The sequence below is a fragment of the Ascaphus truei genome, chromosome 4 (assembly GCF_040206685.1).
Source record: "Ascaphus truei isolate aAscTru1 chromosome 4, aAscTru1.hap1, whole genome shotgun sequence".
NCBI classification, from domain to species: domain Eukaryota; kingdom Metazoa; phylum Chordata; class Amphibia; order Anura; family Ascaphidae; genus Ascaphus; species Ascaphus truei.
The window spans coordinates 345,457,797-345,481,193 of NC_134486.1; the positions used below are offsets into that span (position 1 = coordinate 345,457,797).

A 23,397-nucleotide genomic window follows, 5' to 3' on the forward strand; every position below is an offset into this window, starting at 1 on the left:
AAAGCAGCAATCCCGCCTGGGATCTTACCTGATCAGCAGTCCCTCAATGTCCAGATACCTTCATTCCCGCATTCTTATACATTGGAGGGGAGGTGTTCCTTACCTGTCTTCTGGGTTAGAGGGGGTTCCGATTGTTCCTGTTTGAAGCTTGAGTCAGATCTGGAAGAAAGCAGTATAAGTTATTTCGGTGTAGTATAGGGCAGTTAAGATATATAGGGTAAATAAGATATCCAGATCCAGAGTGTGAGAGAGTGTGGGTGAGAGACAGCGAGAGTGTGGGTGAGAGACAGAGAGAGTGTGGGTGAGAGACAGAGAGAGTGTGGGTGAGTGACAGAGAGAGTGTGGGTGAGAGACAGAGAGAGTGTGGGAGAGACAGAGAGAGTGTGGGAGAGTGGAGAGAGACAGAGAGGGGAGAGAGACAGAGAGAGGAGAGAGACAGAGAGGGGAGAGAGACAGAGAGGGGTGAGAGACAGAGAGGGGAGAGAGAGAGACAGACAGAGAGGGGAGAGAGAAAGACAGACAGAGAGGGGAGAGAGACAGCCAGACAGAGAGGGGAGAGAGACAGACAGAGAGGGGAGAGAGACAGTCAGACAGGGAGGGGAGAGAGACAGGGAGGGGAGAGAGACAGAGAGGGGAGAGAGACAGACAGACAGAGAGAGGGGAGAGAGACAGACAGAAAGGGAGGGGAGAGAGACAGACAGGGAGGGGAGAGAGACAGACAGACAAGGAGGGGAGAGAGACAGACAGACAGGGAGGAGAGAGAGACAGACAGAAAGGGAGGGGAGAGAGACAGACAGGGAGGGGAGAGAGACAGAGAGGGGAGAGGGGAGAGAGACAGCAAGGGGAGAGAGACAGAGAGGGGAGAGGGACAGACAGACAGAGAGGGGAGAGAGACAGACAGGGAGGGGAGAGAGACAGACAGGGAGGGAGGGGAGAGAGACAGACAGGGAGGGGAGAGAGACAGACAGACAGGGAGGGGAGAGAGACAGACAGGGAGGGGAGAGAGACAGACAGACAGGGAGGGGAGAGAGACAGGGAGGGGAGAGAGACAGGGAGGGGAGAGGGGAGAGAGACAGGGAGGGGATAGAGACAGAGAGGGGTGAGAGACAGACAGACAAAGAGGGGAGAGAGACAGACAGAGAGGGGAGAGAGACAGACAGACAGAGAGGGGAGAGAGACAGACAGACATGGAGGGGAGAGAGACAGGGAGGGGAGAGAGACAGAGAGGGGAGAGAGACAGAGAGGGGAGAGAGACAGACAGAGAGGGGAGAGAGACAGACAGACAGGGAGGGGAGAGAGACAGACAGACAGGGAGGGGAGAGAGACAGACAGACAGGGAGGGGAGAGAGACAGACAGACAGGGAGGGGAGAGAGACAGACAGACAGGGAGGGGAGAGAGACAGACAGGGAGGGGAGAGAGACAGGGAGGGGAGAGGGGAAATAGACAGGGAGGGGAGAGGGGAGAGAGACAGACAGACAAAGAGGGGAGAGAGACAGACAGAAAGAGAGGGGAGAGAGACAGACAGAAAGAGAGGGGAGAGAGACAGACAGGGAGGGGAGAGAGACAGGGAGGGGAGAGGGGAGAGAGACAGGCAGACAGAGAAGGGAGAGAGACAGGGAGGGGAGAGAGACAGACAGACAGAGAGGGGAGAGAGACAGATAGACAGAGAGGAGAGAGAGACAGACAGACAGAGAGGAGAGAGACAGACAGGGAGGGGAGAGAGACAGACGACAGGGAGGGGAGAGAGACAGACAGACACGGGGGGAGAGAGACAGACAGACAGGGAGGGGAGAAAGACAGACAGACAGGGAGGGGAGAGACCATATCGTGCAGATGGTATTTAGTATTAAAAGGGGATTCAAAAAATGCAGGCTTACACTTCATATGATCGAGGTAGGCAGTATGATATTATAGGTAGTGGGTGCTCATCTGGTTGCGATCCTTTTGAGTTCCTCACTATCGTCTGCTCCACCGCAATACTCTCGCGTCCACGCCAGGCACTCCCGTTGCGTCACTTCCGGTTGTTTGGCGAACTTCCGGATCTGATGGCAGGGGTGGACCTCAGTTGTTCTTCCTCTTCAGTATGGGCTGAAACACTCTACATGTTTCGCTGTTGTTACGGCTTCATCAGGACTCCTGATCGCGACCAGATGAGCACCCACTACCTATAATATCATACTGCCTACCTCGATCATATGAAGTGTAAGCCTGCATTTTTTGAATCCCCTTTTAATACTAAATACCATCTGCACTATATGGTCTCTTTTCTTCTTTTTTTCTCCTTGGAGGTTGGGGGCTGGTGGTTGCTGTATACACAGGGAACATCCACCCCTTAAGTTGGATGACTGCCTGAATTTGACTGCTTTATTGTGAGTAGTCACTTTTGAGCTTTGTTTGCAAAAATTTATTCACAACAGTATTACACTATGTAGTGTTTTTTTTATTTCATAACTACGAGACGAGCTCCCCTGATTTGTTGGAAGATCACCTGGTGCAAGACGAGTGGAACAGACTTTATCAAGGGTTGCAGTTTGTTTCTAAGTTTCTAAAATTTTTCTTAAGAACACTTGATTATTATTATCACATTGCTTTATTATTTACACATATGTGGTTGAATTGTATATTGTCACATTTAGGGTGTGTTTAGAGCGCTATTGTTAGTTTTTTTCACAGGGAGGGGAGAGAGAGAGACAGACAGGGAGGGAGAGAGACAGAGAGACAGGGAGGGGAGAGAGACAGGGAGGGGAGAGAGACAGGGAGGGGAGAGAGACAGGGAGGGGAGAGGGGAAAGAGACAGGGAGGGGAGAGGGAGAGAGACAGGGAGGGGAGAGAGACAGACAGACAGGGAGGGGAGAGAGACAGACAGACAGGGAGGGGAGAGAGACAGACAGACAGGGAGGGGAGAGAGACAGACAGACAGACAGGGAGGGAGGGGAGAGAGACAGACAGACAGGGAGGGAGGGGAGAGAGACAGACAGACAGAGAGGGGAGAGTGACAGACAGACAGAGAGGGTATAGAGACAGGGAGGGGAGAAAGACAGGGAGGGGAGAGAGACAGGGAGGGGAGAGAGAGGAGATCTGGGGGGGACTGACTGATGGGGGTCATACATGGATGAGGATATGGTGACTGACTGGGTGACTTTGACTGACTAGGTGTGGGGGGTGACTAGGTGGTGGGGTGACTGGGGGGTACCTCTGGTGTCGAGCACACACACACACACACACACACACACACACACACACACACACTCCCATATACACACACACTCCCATATACACACACACACACACACTCCCATATACACACACACACTCCCATATACACACACACCCACTCCCATATACACACACACTCTCACTCACTCACACACACACACACACACACACACACACACACACACACACACACACACACACACACACACACACACACACACACACACACACACACACACACACACACACACACACACACTCGCTCCCATACACACACACACACACACACACTCACTCCCATATACACACACACACACACTCAGGTATACCAAAAAAGAAATACTTTATTACATGAAAATGTAAACAGACAGTTTAGAAACAACATTCTCTCCAGCTCAAAAAACTCCATAAAAAACACTGTACAGTTTGTACCAAAAAAATAATGGCACATGGAAATATATGCCTAAATCGTATACTACCCACATCAAAAACAAAGTGGGTACCTACTGTAAGTGAAAAAGGTCTGACAAATATGTACAGTATATAGACCTCAACCAGCTGGTTAAACTACAGGCTGCAGTCTACAGCTGCAATGTGATAGGATTGCACAGCTATTTTTCTATCTGAATTTTCTATCAATATTTCAAATTTATGTAAATCTTTCATATAAATGTACCTACATGACAGCTACAGTTTATCTTGTTGCTGTTGTATCCACTTACAGTATACATGTGACAAGGCTCACTGATCGCCAGCTGTGGATGAAATCCATAACCCTCTTTTATTCTAGCTCTCAGAAATCTCCATAGTTACAGTATGACAACAAAATGTGTTTCTGGATGTGTTAGCAGAGGTCATAGTTATAAATTGTAAGTTATAATAATACTTAATTGTTTGAGTTTCACATGTCCCCCGGGGATTCAGTTCAGCAAATAATGCCTTAGGCAGGTTACATGTGATTTTGCAGCACCTCTGTTTCTGTACATAGGAACAAGAATATGTATTAAGGTTCATTGTAAATGAAATCTGAGCAATTAGTGTCATGCCTGTAGGGGTTACAACTGTACACCAGCTTGTAGCTCCACAGGTAAATGCTGATGTGATGTAACAGTCTTTTTTCCCACCAGGATGTATATTTAATGACTTTTTGTACAGTAGGTTATATCAAAGTACAATAGATCTATTATGCCATAAATCTATGCTTTAATCATGTAGATGTTTAACCCTTTGAATGTATCATGATGTACACAGAATGTCAAATGGGCTGGCACACCATGGACCCTATAACATGCTATATTTGCTAATTTTCTACTTCAATTCATGTAGTTGGAGGCCTGCCCATGACCACTGATTGCTACCGTAAACGGTCATAATCTGGAAGACCACAAGCACTCAGTCTTCAGGCATTTAAAAGGGTAAACAAAATACATGGACATTATAGTGAAAATGTATTTCAATTTTTTTGTTAATAAATTAATTCAGCATTAATAACACAGATCGTAATTAACTATACTTGCAAAAAAGTACATACAGATGTAGCCAGCTTCACTGTCCTCTCTGGTGAAATATGGTAGGATATGCTGTAATATTGTGTACCAACACTTCTATTTCTTCCTATGAAGACTTTCTGATATTCCTCATTGTAACGATATATGTTGTGTTATCTGGGGTAACAATGTCACATGCTACATCTTTATTATAACCACACTGGTCACTTGTTCTTCGTCTGCCTCTTCAAAATGGTCAATAAAGTTTGTATATTGTAGAATCAGTTTCTCCTGGGACACAAATGGAACTAATGCCAACGACATGTTTAATGGGTTTAATCAGGGTGATTCTTACACTGTTTAAACAAACCTGACACCTATAAGTATTTGTTTCTTTCATTTAAAGAAGTTAGTTTGTAAACATGGTGAGCTGAGACTTGGAAAGGGGTTGTTTTCCACCAACTTCTCCATTTTGTCTGATGTCACTGTGTGTGAAACATGTGTTTGCACAACCAGAAACCTATCTCTTCCCCACTATATGGGCTTTATTTTATATCAGGTCGTTTCAGGTCTCAATTTCCTATTGAAGTCAATGGAGAATTTGGGCCAAAAACAGTAAATAATATACTTGATTTGACAGACACTTCCCTATTAAGATATGCAAATTGTAATTCATTTCCAAAAAACTGGAAGCAGCCAAATATCTGCTAAGAGCATGGCTTCAATTTAAGAGCTTTTTTATTTGCTGGCTGTTGGGGATTTTCCTTTGGAACACCAATTGGTTGAGTATGTATGTACAATTGCTGCATGTTAATGTGCTCACACGTGATACTTTTATTTGCTATAATTGTTACGAAATTTTGTTCTGCACAGAGTTAACAATTTATTCAGTTTAGTATTGTTTTTATTGATCATGCTGGTTCTTTGTAGTGTAGTACTTGTACCAACTGTACTTACAGATGTAGCTAATCTTACTGTCTCCAATATCGCTGCCACCCACGGTTAAGTGACCGTGGTGGTCACGGCACCAGAGTATTAATGCTGCGTGTGATCCCATTCAGAAACATGGACACTGTCCTTGGCGCCACAGAGTTTTGCTTCTTTGACTGTTGCCCCTGCAGGAAGTGAGTCTTGCTACATCTGTACCAAATGTTAAACTTAAATTACAGATCAATGTCAACATTTACAATTACTTTTAATTTTTGTAAGCCATATTTCTGCTATGAATGAATACAGTAACTATCACAACCATTCTATCAGAATATATTGTAGAACATTGTGAACTGTTGTCATGTATTGTTTAAGTGAAGGTTGCTACGTCAATAAAAATCTTACATGGCTTTGAACTACAATGTAGAAAGCAGTTTGTGATGGTCTGTAGAATTTTCACAGTCACAGTGCTTTGTTACCCGGATTGCTAAAGTAATAAATTAAGCTTTATCAATTACAGGAGATATTGTGATTTGGAATCAGTGTGCATTGCATGTTCACATACATACATATATATATATACAGCTCAACCCCCTTATAACGCTGTGCTTGGGGTCCAAAGAATCACATCACGTTATAAGCGGATCACGTTAGAAATAATGTACAATTGTATGCATTGTACAATAAAGTATTTAAGATACCAATAATCATGTTGTAAAGTATTCATAAATACGGAAATTGGGAGCCACCCTTGCATCACGTTATAAGCAGATTCGCGTTCTAACGGATATATATACATACACACACACACACACACATATATATATACACACACACATCTATGAACCGCTAAACTTCCGGTTGGTATAACTTGCTTGGGTGCTGCTGAAACAGGTTACAGGCATACCCCGGTTTAAAGACACTCACTTTAAGTACACTCGCGAGTAAGGACATATCGCCCAATAGGAAAACGGCAGCTTGCGCATGCGCCTGTCAGCACGTCCTGAACAGCAATACCAGCTCCCTACCTGTACCGAAGCTGTGCGCAAGCGGGGAGACTATAGAGCCTGTTACAAATGCGTTATTTACATCAGTTATGCACGTATATGATGATTGCAGTACAATACATGCATCGATAAGTGGAAAAAAGTGGAAAAAAGTTAGTGCTTCACTTTAAGTACATTTTCGCTTTACATACATGCTCCAGTTCCATTGCGTACGTTAATGTGGGGTATGCCTGTACATATTATTTTCAAAAATACTATATTAGTTTAGCATGCTTATACATCCCACACACGTAACTTCAAAATTAAGCAGAAGGCAGAGTTCTAGAAGTAGGCCAGGATCCATTTTTTGCAACTATCTGAAAATAGAAAACTATTCCTTAAAAATAAGCACTACTTCTTTGCTTTTTGTGCAAATTTAAAAAAAAAATGATAGTAGCCCTGCACCTTTAGGAAGGGGGCATGATTGGGGTTTTAGGCACTAAAGTTAAGGCTGTGTATGAGGTTTAAGGGAACATACTAAGGTTTTGCTCCCTTTGTACAGTATGTTGTTATTTTTTATATTTCTATCTCTCCTTTTTTTCCCAGACTATTTCTCTATATGATATCCAAGGCAATGTATGTGCAGCGCACAGCAAAAAGAGAGAGCAGGTCTGGCAAAAATAATTAATTTATTGATTGGGCATAAAAAAAGGAGAGTGCAAGCCGTTTTGCTTTCTTTTGATCTTGTCGCACAGTCCTTGATGTCTAACTTTCTAATGTCAAAAATATTATTGAAAAACAATAAAAGCATTTTGAGGGCGACTCAGTCCCCTTGGACACTGAGCCGTTGCCACAGTATTTTGGCCCAGATTATCTTGGAATAACTTTCCCAGTATATATGGTTTCATCAGTAGAAACAGACCCATGGACTTGGGACTTAGTTTCTAACCCATCTGGACCAGCACCTTGAGACACTTTGAAAAGGGGGAGTTGTAATGAAATGAGCAGCAAGGCTCCTAAATATAAATGTGAAGCTCTGTCCTACTGCCCATTCTCATAAGTATTACTGTGGGCAACCATGGGTCAATGTTAGGCACAGGGGGATGCCTAAGTATTTATTTGTGCAAATGTTTGAAAGCAGTGATTCTGCTCTGTTTAAGAGATTGTGGACATTCAGGAGTTAAACTGGATTTACTCTGAAAAAGAGCTGTAATTCCTATAATAACTTTGTAAATATCCGGCATTGTATGCCTGGATAGGGAGTCCATTGTATGGGCTTGTAGCCTCAAGTAAGCTATGTATATTTGGCCCATTTGGTATGTGTGTATTGTCTGCACATTGTTGTGGAACAAAGAAGGGGTTGACCACCTGCTAAGGAGAATGGCATTTCAAATCTGGATCATTGTTCTACTCCAACAGATGAGAGCTGTGATTACCACTGATACCACTGATTAGCTACACCGGCTGTACAGAGATCCAGCTAGCTACTATCCACGTCTACCCCTGTTTCCCTGAAATGGATCTTCATTTGGGGCATCCAGCTTTGACAGGGTGTGGTGCGCACCACACCGGGCTCTATAGCCATGAGGCTACTGGACACTTTTGCTCACTGTCACCATGGGGGTCTGGGAATGGGTAAAATGACTCTTTTCTTCTGGACTGAATTTTTGGCTCAGATTGTACAACTCACAAGAGTTAAGAGAGCCCAGGACTGCTAAACCTTGGTGGGTATCCTGGAGGATGGTGCCTAACCAATTTTTGTTTATGAGTTTTTGCCAATTTATGTTTTAACTGTAGTGGGATGTTGGATTAACCTGTTGCTGTACCCTGTTGAGGGACATCCCTGAAAGATCTACATAGCTCTCACTCTATTCAAAGTTCCCTTGCATGTCCACCGGGTGTGCTACTGCTTTTACCTTGACTTGGTCCCCCCCTCTGCTGTTTCCTCTTGGTTCTATGTAACATCCTCTCTGTATTCTGTCTGATTTTCTGTATTTATTAGTTACCTGTTTGTGCCTAGTCATTGCCTTTGTTTTGTTGCTACAGATTCTTTTCTGCCCATGCCCTGTTCCCTGACTGTATCTCTGTTTGGTGGGGAGAAGCTTGTGGGGAGCGCAGGTATCACCACTTGTGGGGAATATATATATATATATGGTGTAGTGTGTTTACACAGATTCAGCAATCAAAAACAATAAATCACGATTGGGGACTCACACTCTCCCAGTGAAAGATAGGCGGTGGATATAACAACGCAGAGTTGAACTTGCAGCAGCTGGAAACGTTATCCATCATTTCCCCCTCCACCCGGTGATTTCATCATTGCAATCGATCGCAACCGGAAGTGACGTCACGGACCGACCGGAAGTGACGCGACGCAACCTCGGGAGCAGGGCTGGTGGCATGAACGAGCTGCGTATCGATTTTGTTATGTGTCTAAGCACATAGTGCCTAATGTAAGTGCCATAATTATTGCCTGGATAAACATTTAACTGGTACATGCAATGTTGCACTATGGGCCTCATGCAGAGAGCAGCGCTATTTCAAATCTCGCCATTTTTTGGGGAAATTCGCGCACAAAACTGCTGAAAATGGCGAGTTACGGAAAACGCGCCATTTTTTTTTTTCGTTTTCAAAATCTCGCCGCGCGGCTGGCGAGAACCTACATCTCGCCAGTTTTAAAAATATCCTAATGCAGAGAGCCGCGAACGGCATCTAGCGGCTGTTCGCGCCAAGAAAATGGCGCGATTTGCTAGTATTTGCCTCGCCAAGAAAAGTTGGCAATTACATGGAGCTCGCCGCCTATAGGAAAGGGAAAAAAAATGCGCAATTTTTTTTAAACACATTTCTGCAGCGCGCATCTCTCCAATTCTAACTCGCCACACGCATTAATGCCAAACATTGCAGAATTCGCACATTTCTGCATATGGAGAATAAAACTCTCCAAAAAAGCTACTTTTTATTAAACTCTCCAATTTTAAAATTCGCTGCTCTCTGCATGAGGCCCTAAGTGTGTTATCTTTTCACATCGAGGGAATATGCTGCTGATTCCTGTTATCATCCACTGACTGGGTCTGCATTGTTATATCCATTGCCTATACTTCACTGGGAGAGTGTGAGTCCCCAATCGTGATTTATTGTTTTTGATTGCTGAATCTGTGTAAACACACTACACCATATATATATATATTCCCCACAAGTGGTGATACCTGCGCTCCCCACAAGTTTCTCCCCACCATTCTATGACAGGAGGAACTGGATCTCCTCCACAGAGGGTCGAGCAGCGAAGTTCACAATTTTTATTCTTTATCACATATGAGCACTTTAAAATAATTGTTCACATTATTATTCACAGTTTTTTGTTCCTTTATTAGAAGCGCCTCACATTTTTTGGTTTACACTTGTATCTCTGTTTGCCTGAACCAAGTTTGAGCCATAGTTGAATTAGTGGTCCTTGCATATACTTTGGCTTGTCCCAGTTCTATTCCTTGTCCCAGATCTGTTCCTGTATATCAGTCCTGTTCCTGCATCCCAGTCCTGTTCCTGCATCCCAGTCCTGTTCCTGCATCCCAGTCCTGTTCCTGCATCCCAGTCCTGCTCTTGCGTCACAGTCCTGCTTCCGCTTCACAGTCCTGCTCCCGTTTCACAGTCATACTCCCGTGTTGCAGTCCTATTCCCATGTCCCAGTCCTGTCCCTGTGTTCCCCAGTCCTGTTCCTGCCTCTCTGCTGCCTGCCCTCTGCCTCCATCCTATGCCTGTGACCCCATTACATCTTAGCTCTTGCCTGCTGTTCACTGAGTTTCATCCTGCACCTTATACCCTAGGGTCTGTGACACCTGTGAACAATAAACCCAAAGTTTATTAGCTCCCTGTGTCTGACTAGTTGTAACCTTTGTCTCCAAGAAGCCCATAGGGAATATAGAGGTGTTGAGCCAACCTGACGCTCTGGTGGTAGAGGACATGAATATGTCTGGGAACAGATAGTGGCTCTCTGGCAGTGAGGTATCCTGTGACGTGACAATGTTAACCTGCAAACATAGGACAAAACATGAGTGTTGTAAAGAAAACTGAAAAGATCTGAAATAAAAAAATAGACAGGTAAAAAAATAATGCTAAACCACTCATGACTTTCATTACTGTCAAAGTTTTGATATGCTTCAAGGGATAAAGATAAACAAAAATAAATACTGCTTAGCTTTTAATTGCCAATTGCATGCATTTTAAGATAGGCTTAGATGATTTGCCTGAAGCTACTTTATATACTGTATACAGATATTAAGATGACATTCACAAAGAGGTGGGTGGACAAAATAATCATTCAAATTGACATCATTGTATCATTTTCAATTAATATTAAAAACTTTTAAATATACCATGATGTTAGATAAGAAACAGATGTTTCTTTACAGATTTGATAATTACAGGCTTTTGTTTTGTGTTCTTGTGGTTTTCATTTATTTTTGCAGTAGCCAACAATAATTCAATTAATCATAATGAATGAAAATGAGAAAATTAACAAAAATTAATCAAGGTTAAAATATAACAACTAAGGCACTGCAAAATAATTTTCTTAGTCTAGAGGTATGAATTTACCAAAGAATGTGCATGCAAATAATTCTGGCATTACACAACTGCCAATTATTCATGAAATGTATAAACAACTGAAAAATGAACAATCCACCCTAGATCTAACCTCATGAACCGTAATACTGTATGCATCCAAGTTTGCAGTGACATTTGCTGAAATGTGATAGAAACTCAGTAGAATTCCCAGGCAATTTACAAAAACATACGTTTCACAAAACTACTCTGATGAAGATGTTAATTATTACCATCAAAAGCCAATGCTTTTCCTGTAAACTAAACTTAATTTTAAAAAGTTTTCAATATGACTAGGGTACGTTTTTCATATTTATATTCAGCCCTCCCTTTGGTCTACCACACAGTGATATACTGTACCAAAATGTAGGTTTTATCGACAAATACATTTGTTATGTTTAGCGGGCAAGTCATCAACTTGTTACCGTTTAAAATAACATTTCTTATCGTACACATTCAAAATATCGTAACCAAACATGTTTTCTTTCTTCTGTCTTCACATATGGCCTCTCCCCTAACTTCTGGTGTTCTGAAAGGGTATTTCCCTAATAAAGTGGCTAGGGCCATTGCAGAACACGTATTAAAGGGATACAATCTACAACAACCAATGTGATTGGTTGCTGTAACATATGATTCCCACCATAATTAAAGACATCACTGGTTTTCCAAACCAAGCAACCACTATTTATCACGATTTATATACAGTATCCATTTTTTCCACAGTATTAATGACTTAGGCCAGGGTTCGTCAGCTATCGGCTCCCAAGCCGCAGGCAGCTCTTTCCGCAATTACATGCGGCTCTCCTCTGTCCGCCGATTGCTGCTCTCCAACTGCTCCCTCACTGTCTTGCCAGTGGCTGTGGTGTGGCCCGACTGGCACTGGTCGAGCCAATTATTGCCACGGACATCTCCCCAGCTGCTAGACTGCCTCCTACACTTCCCCAGACTGGGCTCACTGATGCCGGTGCGCGCTGCAACTTCAGGCACGCGCTGACATCTTAGAGCGTCCCGGCGTGACACAGTGCAGGAAGCAGGCCAGCAGCTGGGGAGATGCCCAGTGACAAGAGGCCCGACCAGCACCGGCCGGGTCCCAACACAGCAACCGGCAGGACAGGGAGGGAGAGAGGCAGGCCCAAAGTAAGTGTATGCATATGTAGTCAGGTCCCCTTACCACCTGGTTCACGAGTGGGATGGCTGCCGAGGCGCGTGGGTGCTGCCGGGTTGCAGGCAGACCCTCTGGAAAGTAGTGACGTCCTATGGTAGGGCTGTGGCTGTCACAGGGTGAGTGGGAAGCCGGATATCCACGGATATGCTATATGCTGCTGCAGGGCGCCACTATCTTAGGGCACTCGCACATGCGCAATGGATGCCTTGTGCAGTACGGTCGCCAGCAGCCATCTTTGGTACAGGCTCCGCAGAGGGACTACATGTCCCAGCAGCCACTGGGCTGCTAGAGATGCAGCGCAGCACAGCTAATAGGGCTGCAGCCTTCACGATCGGAGCAGTTTGATACAATTGGCATGCTTCAGAGGGACCACGCCAGTCGGGGGCAGGATGGAGAGGAAGAAGGTAGTGTCCAGTACTCCGCTGGACTAGGACAGAGTTCCCCCAGGAAGAGTTCCCCCAGGCCCCGACTCCCTGTAGAGTGTGTGCTGCAGGGAATGCCTATATATATATATATATATATATATATATATATTTTTTTTTTTAATATATATATACTGCTGCGGCCAAGTTTATTCGAGCATTTGCCCGTTCTTGGCCGCAGCAGTAGCCTGGCGTGCGCCCGAGGGTGACGGGCGCGCGCCGAAGCAGCGGAAGAGCGCCCTCCGATCGGGGCGCTCTCCCTACCGCTGCCGGGTCCGCCGGGTCCCCCGGAACCCCCTGCCGCCGTCCCGCGATCGCGGGACACCAGGGCTCCCTCGGGGAGCCCTGGACGCGCGTGCAGGGGGCGCAGGCTCCCGAAGACACGTGACCGCGCGTCTATGATGCGCGGCACGCTGAGGGGCGGCCACTAGCAAGCCGGGAAATCTCCCGGCTTGCGGTACCGGCCACACTTTAATAAAGTGTGTCGGTAGTGTATACATATATATATATATGTGACACCCTTTCCCTACCCCCAAGGGAAACAGCAGATAATAGTGCTTCGGTGCTAACCTGTTAGGCTTACAGAAGACCTAAGCCTCCGCTCCTGTGACGTCATCGCGTTCGTGTTGGTGTATTTGGAGTCCCTGGCTTCCCTGCGCTCCGGCTGGCGGTAATTTTAAGTGCTAGCAACCATTGTATGAGAGGGAGCAAAGGACGTGCAGGCATTGGATGCCTTTTTATCTTGCTGCCAATTTGGGATAGGAGTTCATCGTGAACCTGGGCTGTTTACATCCACTCTGCAAACCTGGGACTCACCCTACCACCGCAGATGACCACCGTTACACCTGTAAATAGGTTTCTGTGTATATTCATGTGTATTAAGAAGTGTAATTTCACCGTTTATTGTTTTCAGTTAGAAACTTGCACTTTAATTAAGTAAAGGGGCACAATTCTTCTCACTATTGATAAGGATGCTCTTAATAGGATATCTTGGAATAATAACTCTGGAGTATGTTGAGACTTCCCCAACCAGATGGTTCCTTGCATATTCCTGATCGAATAGGTTTGGAGGAAAGTACTGTATGCAATACATATTAGCAGGTTGCTAAACTGTTGCCCGAAGTGTATGCCTGAAAGGCCCATTTGACAAGTGGTGGGACATCACTAACTCTATGCAAGTGCCTGCCAATTTTGCGTTTGCTACAGGCAACAAGTTAAGTACCTCCCCAGTGAAAGAGTGAAAGCTACCAAAGGATGAAGTATTGAATTATATTGTTTGCTACGAGTTTTCTGTCAAGTACTAAGTATGGCTAGCGGGATGTGAGTGTGAAGAGCACACAAAAAGATCCCCAAAAGGGCGCACTGCAGACCTGAGTAGTATTAAATCATGGTCCTTGAGTACGCAAACATACAACATATAAAAGTTTATTAGGACATATTAGACCAAATCACTACATAAATAAATATTAAAATCAAGAACTCCTAATGCCTCACTAGTACACAATAAGACTAGCTCGGGATGTATGTCAAATAAGGAAGGTATATACGAGGATGATAAAACTATAGTTGATAGAGCTAGGCCCATCCCATAGAAAGACTCCTCTTGAGGACTCGTGGTTTGGGGTATTAATATACCTGTAATGGAACCCAGTATAGATAAGAGGAGATATATCAGGGATGTGACACTTGAATGTGTACTTACTGAACACCTATATGTGTCCCAATCTACATGTAGATGTATAAGGTAGAGATCAGGTGGATGTCCTAGCTAGTGTGGTATAGAACAGTTATTCATAGAGATGATAATGAATGGTTGGCCTTCATCGGTGTGATGCTGTTGGGTATAAAGTGTGTATAGCTCAGGTTTAGTGACTCATGTGGTATATTACAGTAATGACAATTGCTGCATTTTTGGGCATAGAGACCCTATGTGATTATTGTCATAATAGACATCAGTACTCTTAGGTGAATATATGTAACAGTAACCAGGATTGCCGAAACAATGCAGAGATATTCAGCTCTGAGTACTAAAGTTCTGTTACTAATACCTTGCCCCGTATACACTGAGTCATAGAGACACCCTGTCAGCTTTAAAGTATTTAGCAGACCACCGCTGGGCTGTAGCTCTAACGGCTTCATCTCAAAGATGCCACTACTTGTACTCTCAGATAGGGGTGTTTATACACTGGCACACTGCCACATTCCCATATAAATGTTGCGGTGGGTATCTAAGGTAGCGTTGTAGACTATAGGTGGCTATCAAGTTATTCACAATGTGGCCAGGTTCTATTGAAACATCTAAGCACTTGGCATGTCAGGTGCCGTATTAGGTTGCACGCCTAAAGATATAATTGTCCTAATATAGCAATGACGTAATGTGGTGGACCTGTATTACTCCCCGTGTAATACCAGAGAGACAGTGTCGGCTATTAGTTGCAGTAGACAGAGCACGCTGTATTGTCAGCTGATATCCGGTATACATGTGTAGTAATAATGATATCTATACTGTATCACGGGAGCTATTTCAATGCTCGGGGTCAGAAATATAGATGTTTATCCTTGTATAGATCTCAACCCCATTCACATCGTGTATCCGTGTGATCACAGGTATAGATTGCAGCATAACCTTCAGGTAAGTGTTGCGAAATGCTGTGCACTTTGTGTGGCCAGTATAGTTTCTAATGCTCGCAGCCAGGGGTATACACATGTATCGTGGTGTGGATAAGTACTAAATATGTCAATATCTGTAAAGGGTAATTAACTACTGTCAAATAAAGCACCTTTCTGTTTTATAAAAGTTCCTGCCACCCATCTTTTTCCTATCTGCTAATTCATGCCCAGCTTGCACCTATCCAAACTGCAAACTGCACATGCCTGAGAGACTGAGCACTGCCACTGTTTATAGTTAATCTGATGTGACCTCCATTAAGGGTTACATAATAATGACATTCCATTTTATGTTTACGTTTTGAAAAACAAATCTCTTTTCTAAAATTCTCAAAAGCTTTAGGTGACGCCCCCAGTGTTGACTGCTTCGCGCGCGCCTGGCATCCTGGCAGCGCATGCACAGATAAAAGCCACTATCTGCGGTCTGTAGGGGAGCAATGGGATGCGCGGGGGGAGTGGGGCCATGACGGGGGGCATATCTCCCCTTTCATTGGTTTTCCAGCAAACTACGTGATCGCGTTGCGGCACGGGAAGACAAAATTCTTGTCTTCCCTGCCAGCGTACGCATCATTGCACTTTGCGTGCCCACTCATACATGGCCACTGTGGCCTGCCCCATAGAGGGCAGTGCTGTGGTGTGGTGTGTGGTGCGCACGCCACAGCGGCCACTTGAGTCCTTGCCTTAGAATTCAATACGTGATATATTTTCAATGTACTAAAAACAATGTTTTTCAAGAGCTTTCCAATACGTAGTATGTGCATGGGTTATTATGTACTGTATGTCTGTGTGTTAATCATTTCTAGATCTTATCTTACAGTAGTGTTCACTATTTCACAAATATGTAACAATTCACTATTACAATTCAGAGCTATTTAGAAACATCAGTTTGTTTTTCTTTCTCTAAACTCTCTGTCAAAGTCTATTGATTGATAATTTTATTATATTTAATCGATGCGGAACATAACCTATGATATGAGGCCACATAAATTGTCTTACCAACATCTTATTTAAAGAAAATCAATGAAGTGTTTCTGTCACTTACATTTCTAAGAACTGAATTTTATTAATACACACTGCTAATGATTGCAATTGCATATGCACGTGAAAGGCGGATGTTGCATTTGCTCCCCAAAGTGACACAATTGATTTCAATCATTGCTACAATGACTAAATCATTAGCTAATGAAATGAGCTTACTCATTCAAGTAGATTCAGGTGAGCAAAATTGAAATTGATGCTCAGATCACTTGATGCACAAGTCCCTAAATGTGTTCCATTTTAATATTTTTGCATTGTAAATGTCAAGTTAGCCTCACATGAAATATGCTTTTACACAGTATGGTACTGTACTTTTTCACATGAGAATGCAATGTGGGTATGACAGGTAGATGGCAATATTTATTTAATTAAGGTTACAGATGGACTCTACAGTATGTATGTACTGTATGTACATCTTTATTTATGTAGCACCATCCAAGTACATACAGTAGCGCTTCACAGCAGTAATATATGGGACATAATAATACAACACATAATGGGAACAAGCGCTTGAGACAGAAAGGTAACATTAGGAAAAGGGAGTCCCTGCCGCAAAGAGTTTACAATCTAATCTACAGTATGAAAATGTATTAGAAATATCTTTCTTGATATGTGCATAGGCATATACAGTAATTGTCCAAGGGAAAAAAAATGTCATTAGCTAACTGGCAAACAAACTTAGAACTCTTAGTTTGCATACCAAAAATATGTGCGTTAATTCCTTTTTGAGTGCTATTTGTCACATACACGCTGACACATTTGCATATTTGTGAAAGGGGTTAACAACAGCTGTCCTTATTTCCCTCTTTGCAGGGAACTACAAAATAACTGAGCACTCACCCCCCAAAACCATCACACTACATCCCAATTGTGCTGCCAAAGCAAGACTAATGTAAGGGCTTACACCTCGGGGGTGCCTGTTTCTCTAGAAGATTATACAAATGAAAAAAACTCCAATTAAATAAAATGTACCTGAAAATGATAAAATTGTATTATTGAATAATAAAATTAAGTGATTACATTTTAGATTTAATATACAGTAACAAAATGAGTATTGCGCTTGTTACAGAAAGGGAAATTACAGATGATTTACAGTACATAGTGTCAGAAACTTATAAGATGAATTTTGGCCAGTCAATGGATACTCTACAGAATGTGTCTCTCTCTTTCTCTATTTGAATATATCTATGTCTCCCTGCCAGGTTCTCGAACAGGCAGGAAAATGTTGCCTATCTCTAGATCAGGACAGGACATTTTCACCAAGATGAATCTGATTTATGTGCCAATTCTTATACAGAAAACAGAGGGGTGTAACCAGGCTCTCTAGATCTTATTGGTGTAAAGGGCAAATGTGCAACAAATACACAACAAGTGCTAATGCTCAAAACCAATAATATAAATATATATTTAAACAGTGTACATCTAATATTCTGTGAGAAGTGGAAAACCGTATTAATCAACAGTGTTTATAACCTTCACCCAATAAATTGAAATAGAGTTATGTGCATATAATTTTTTTTTAAAGGTATAGATGCAGCAGCTCAAAACCCTTTTGTTGGACCGTCCTCAGGTCCCAAAGTAAAGCGTCATCTTCCAGGTACCTGGAAGACAACCCAATTCTTGTACCCCACAATTCTTTGATTTGTAAAACACTCCACATGCATTGAGAGGCCTGTAGGGGTGAATCTTCTTGACCATTTGTCAATTTTCCTTGACCACAGACACTTTTATTACTGGATATCTGGGACAGAGGAATGCTTTAATTTCTATTATAATCGGAGAGTATAAAATACTGTACTTAATAATTCTCTCCCAGTTGTTAACAAATTGATGGTACATGTATTCTCCAACTGAGGCATCTCTGTCAAAACCATACAGTACAGTATGTCAATTTTTACATTCGCACTGTAGTTCACAAACTTTTATGACATTACTAAAAGTTAAGGCTGATAGAAAAGTAACCCAAGTGTAGCACCCAGGCTCACCCTCTGGTGGTAGATGTACAGGTAATAGTTAAAACGTAATCTTTATTATGCAACAGGATCTCTTTAATTGTTTGATGGTCATTTAATCCAGGGGTGCGTAAACCTTTCCCCATGCGCACCTCGGCCTGCTCACCTCTGCGCCTCGTTCCCCCCTCCCCCAGACCATGGCGTCAAATGACGTGCAGGGTCATGTGACACCACGTCGCCATGGTATTATGACGTCACGTGATACCGCAGCGTCATTTGACGCCGGGTTACCAGGACGACACATCGCTGGAAAGGAAGTGCATTGTAGAGGCAGAGCGCGGGACCTCTATAACTGCTGCAACCTCCCCCCCCCCCAGAAAATCTAGCGCCCCCAGTTTGCGCACCGCTGATTTAATCTATGAAGTCATCATTTTTTTTGACATTTACCCTCACTGCAAGAGGGAAACAGACTAAAAAGTTAATTTAAGTTAACCTTTAGGTTCACATGCTGCACATAAAACATAACCTTTGCATTTCTCTGTCGCGACATATATATATATATATATATATATATATATATATATATATATATATATATATATATATATATATATTAATATAGAAAGACTTGGTAAACGTAATGTATTTTATTGATTAGTTAGATTAGACATACTGCTAAATTATTCTGTGGTTTAATAAAAAAAAAATAGAGATCATAAATAAACATTGCATGCTATAGTAATTAGTTGGCAAAATTATACAAACTGTTAGAATCAGATTCATTTTGTAAAACCGTAAGAAGGTTTTGTTTAGCTAATAAACTCACAATCTGTACAAAGTCTTTTTCCAGAAACATCTGTGTAATTTTTTTTTTTTTTTTTTTAGAAAATTGACATAAAAAAAACTGTGTGAGATAATTGTAGCTCAATTTAAACCCCATATAATATTTGAACAAGAAATCAATATTCTTCTCCTCATGCGCTCATCCTTCACGTAATGAATAAACATATTTTCACCCAGCGTGGGGCTTATTTACTAAGCATGATACTGTTGGTGTTGTAGTGTAATTCTCCTTGAAGATAGAGAACTTGATACAAACAGCGTTGGGGAGAGAGATCCAAAGACATGGCACAGTAAGAGAAAAATACTTTTGCCATGAGAGAAATAGATAAAGATAGGAATCATTTTGAGATAAATAAAGATACAGAAAAAGAGAGCATGTACTGTATATAGAGTAAGGTTATCTTTTAATTAACAGTGCAGTGCCACACAACAAGCCAGTTACTACAATTAGATATTGCTTTTATTTTCCCTGCTTTCTCTATCTGTGCACACAATGTGTGAATTGTTCTAGTAGATTTCTACTTTCTGGACTCTTTAATATGCCCATTAATGTTTCTTATAGGACAGCACTATACAGTAGACTAAAGAATATATATACCGGAAAAAAACAACAGAACACAGGTGATTAATTCTTTGAAGTGGGGTAACTAATAGAACAGTAAATCATGACACTGCCTGGGTCATTAATTATAAGTATATATAAATCTTTATGGCTCAATTAAACTTACTGTGAATTATGCTTTTCTATATTTTTTTTTTAACTTTCAGCTCTAGTGTTATTTTCTATCCTAAATATAAAGCCCAACCAAAAGTAATAAAGAAGTATGTATGTGTGTATGTATAACTGTATTTGTATAGTGCCATCCATGAACATTGCACTTTACAGCAGTAATACCTGTGACCAAATAATAGGAGATATAATACTAATAAGTGCTTAAGACAAAACAGCAAACATTAGGAAAAGTGCTCTCTGATTATGTTTACATGAGATTGATATACAGTATAGTGCATTATAAATGTAGGGTATTGTTACTTGCTGTACCAGATCTCTCGAGGTCCCCTGAGTCCACAAGGCTCTGTAGTCCCACTACTAGTGAGCGGCAGATGACTGATCTGACCCGCTCCTCCATCTGGTCAGGTGCAGGGTCTCAGGTGGGCCTCCTCCTGACCTCTTGGCCACAGCTGCATGATCAGCCATTTTCTTTTTAACCTTGGTCTTGTCTTACTATATAACCATAGCTTTTTCAGCTTCTCAATGGCACAGAGAGTATTGGCCAGATTATTAATGTGCTGCAGAATGTGCCCCCCAAATACTCTGCTTTTCTGCAGATTGCCTCCAATAATTTGGAGTAGTTAGCAACAACTTCTTCAATGAGTATCTCCAGCTCTCATCATTAAACTTTTGGCTTTGGATTCCAGGTGCCCCTGCAGAGGTAGAAGCCTGTGCAGCCACCCTTACAGAAGAAAATGGCTGTGGTTAGCTTTTAGGCAACTGTTTTATTTAAAGTGTAACATACTCATGGGTGCAGTATTAAGGTCACGCTAAGACGTAACACTTCATCAATTAATGTGACCTTAGAACTTTTTTCTCAATTCACATGTGCAGTGTATATTTTTACTCTATGTTAATCCCCGTCTAGCCAGGTAATTTTACGTTTGTTCTTTTCCTAACGGACCTTTATTTTGCATATCATTAGATTTGAGTATAGGAGATGAAGGCCCTTCTCAATTTCAGGAATGTTACATTATTTGCACTAAATTAGCGGCCTTCTGAGGATCTACCCCTTATTTAATTGAGTCTTGGGAGTCTAGCTATTAGGCACATTAACTTGGAAGGCGAAGGTAAAGGCCTCTATAGAGTAGATAGGTTTCGCTTGTCTGTATCCTTAATATGGCATTGCAGAATGGGATTGAGAGGGCTTTCATTTTCAAAGGGCTGGCACGGTCAGTTTAATGGGGTCAAATTACCTTGGTGGTGCTGTGAGAACCTTGCTAGAGGTGGTCAATAAAGTGGGGTGAGTGTTCGGTCCAGAATATGGAGTTTGAGAGGGCATAGGAAATTGTTTTTTAACCCTTTTTTTCTTCAGACTTTAGCCCTATTCTTTGCTTCTGCTTTCATTCATTTGATAAGATTTGAGATGATGATATAAAATGAAACTCAAGATGTGCAAGTCTGACTTCTTATGTATTATGATGATATAAAACCCTTGAACTACATTATGTATTTCTTATATTGTATCATATTCTTACACAATTGTATTAATTATTCATTTTATGAATGAAATCTATAATTATCCCTCTAATTTTTTTTTAATCTAAATCCCTTAGCACCATGAATTACACACCATGAATATAATGAGCATTTACTGAACACACATCAATAACTATTAACTGTACCACACCGTATAACACATGTAACAATAATACTCCTGTGCCCACAGTATACACCCAATGCCCCAACACTTGGTGAATTCCCCAAAGTTCTGAGGGTGCGGTGGTACCAATAACCCTGGTGTCCTTCACAATGTCAATCCCACCCAAGTGTGAGGTAGCACTACCCCTGTGGACCGTTGGTGCACTTATGTATACCTCCCTGGGATTTCCTGTACCCAGGTGTAGCCGATGACAAGAGAGGATCAGTCTGGTTCCATGACATGGGGCCTCCAATAATCCCTTCACTCCTTACGTGTCCGATCCACCTTATGAAGTAGGAGTTGGAGGGTCTCACACAATGTCTCTAGGGCCCTGGCCTGGTCCCAAGCCGCAGGGAATCTTGTGGCCATCCTGTCCACGGTACAACAGCACCTATATATGCTAATTGGGAAGCGTCCCTATCTGAGGTCTTCCTACAATACTCAGCTGTGGGGACACAGGGCCTAGCTGGGGCCTAAGGGGCAAACCTAGGCATAGTCCAGGGAAGCACTGCTACCTGGACACTACCTTGCCTGTTGCCTTCCTCCATCCGACTGGTGTGGTCCCATTTGCATGTCAAACTATCTATATCCCTCTCCTCGAGGATCCTGGGACTTGTAGGCCCTTGCAGAGCCGTTTTAAGATGGCTGCCGCATTGACTGCTCACTGCGCATGCGCTGCACTTCTTCTGCACATGTGCGAGAATAGTACGGCCACCGCACTCACTGCGCATGCGCATTACATTGTCCTGCGCATGTGCAAGAAATAAAATGGCTGCCCCCTGCACCAGAACAACCGGAGCAGCTCCCCGATCGTGCAGGGCTCCGACATCTAGCCTCCAGCTCCCCCACACCTACGGTAGGGAAAAGGGGGCTCAGCTACACATAAAAACAATGATTAAGGGTTTCAGAGTACCGCGGAATTAGCCCATACTGACCAGTTCTAAATGTGAGCCCCTTATTTATTTTGCATTTATGAGTTGGTGACTTTGAAAGGTTTCGGAGAGACTTTAGGAATGGTAGGGTAGGGGAGATCATGGGCATTTGGGAGGGTGGAGTGAGGGAGTGGATGCGATTGAAGGAGGATAAAGGGGATCATGAAATGCAATGGGGAAGAGATGAGTTTTGAGTTGGCTTCTGAAGATTGTTAGGGATGGGGGTAGATTGGATATGGTTGGGGAGCTTTTTAAAATGTAGGGGCGAGTAAGGCAAATTATCAGAATTGAGAAGTGACACATTGACTGAGCTGGGTGATGGGAGTGCGGGTTGTCAGAGAACGAAGAAAATGGGAATTGGTGTAGCGAGAAATGAGTGCTGAAAGGTTTGGGGGGGGCAGAACATTGAGAGATGTGTAGACCAGGGTAAGGAATTTGAATGTTGTTGGTTGAGTATCAAGTGAAGTTGTAAGAGGAGAGGGGTGGTGTGGGCAGAGCGTAGGAGATTGAGAAGTGTATGGGCTGTAGCATTTTGTATTTATTGCAGTGGTATGGAAGGGTAGAAGTGGAGACCGAGGAGAAGGGAATTACAGTAGTCGAGAAGGGTGAAGATGAAGGAGTGGATTTGAAGTTTGGATGAGGAGAGAGATATGGACATATTTTTTGTTATGTTGTAGTGACAGATGGTAGTGACGGAGTTGATGTGTTGTGCAAAGAGGAGGGAAGGGTCAAAGGTGACTCAAAGGTT

General features: G+C 42.8%; 2 protein-coding genes across 2 annotated transcripts in view; both read left to right on the forward strand.

Moving 5' to 3' along the window:
• CSMD1 (CUB and Sushi multiple domains 1) overlaps positions 1–23,397 on the forward strand; it is a 2,556,145-nt gene that overhangs the window by 440,580 nt on the left and 2,092,168 nt on the right. The window lies entirely within an intron of this gene.
• LOC142491866 (uncharacterized) overlaps positions 16,634–23,397 on the forward strand; it is a 127,322-nt gene continuing 120,558 nt past the window's right edge. The window contains exons 1-2 of the mRNA XM_075594685.1: positions 16,634–16,685; positions 18,034–18,105. Coding sequence (XP_075450800.1) covers positions 16,634–16,685; positions 18,034–18,105 — 124 coding nt within the window. The remainder of the gene's footprint in view (positions 16,686–18,033; positions 18,106–23,397) is intronic.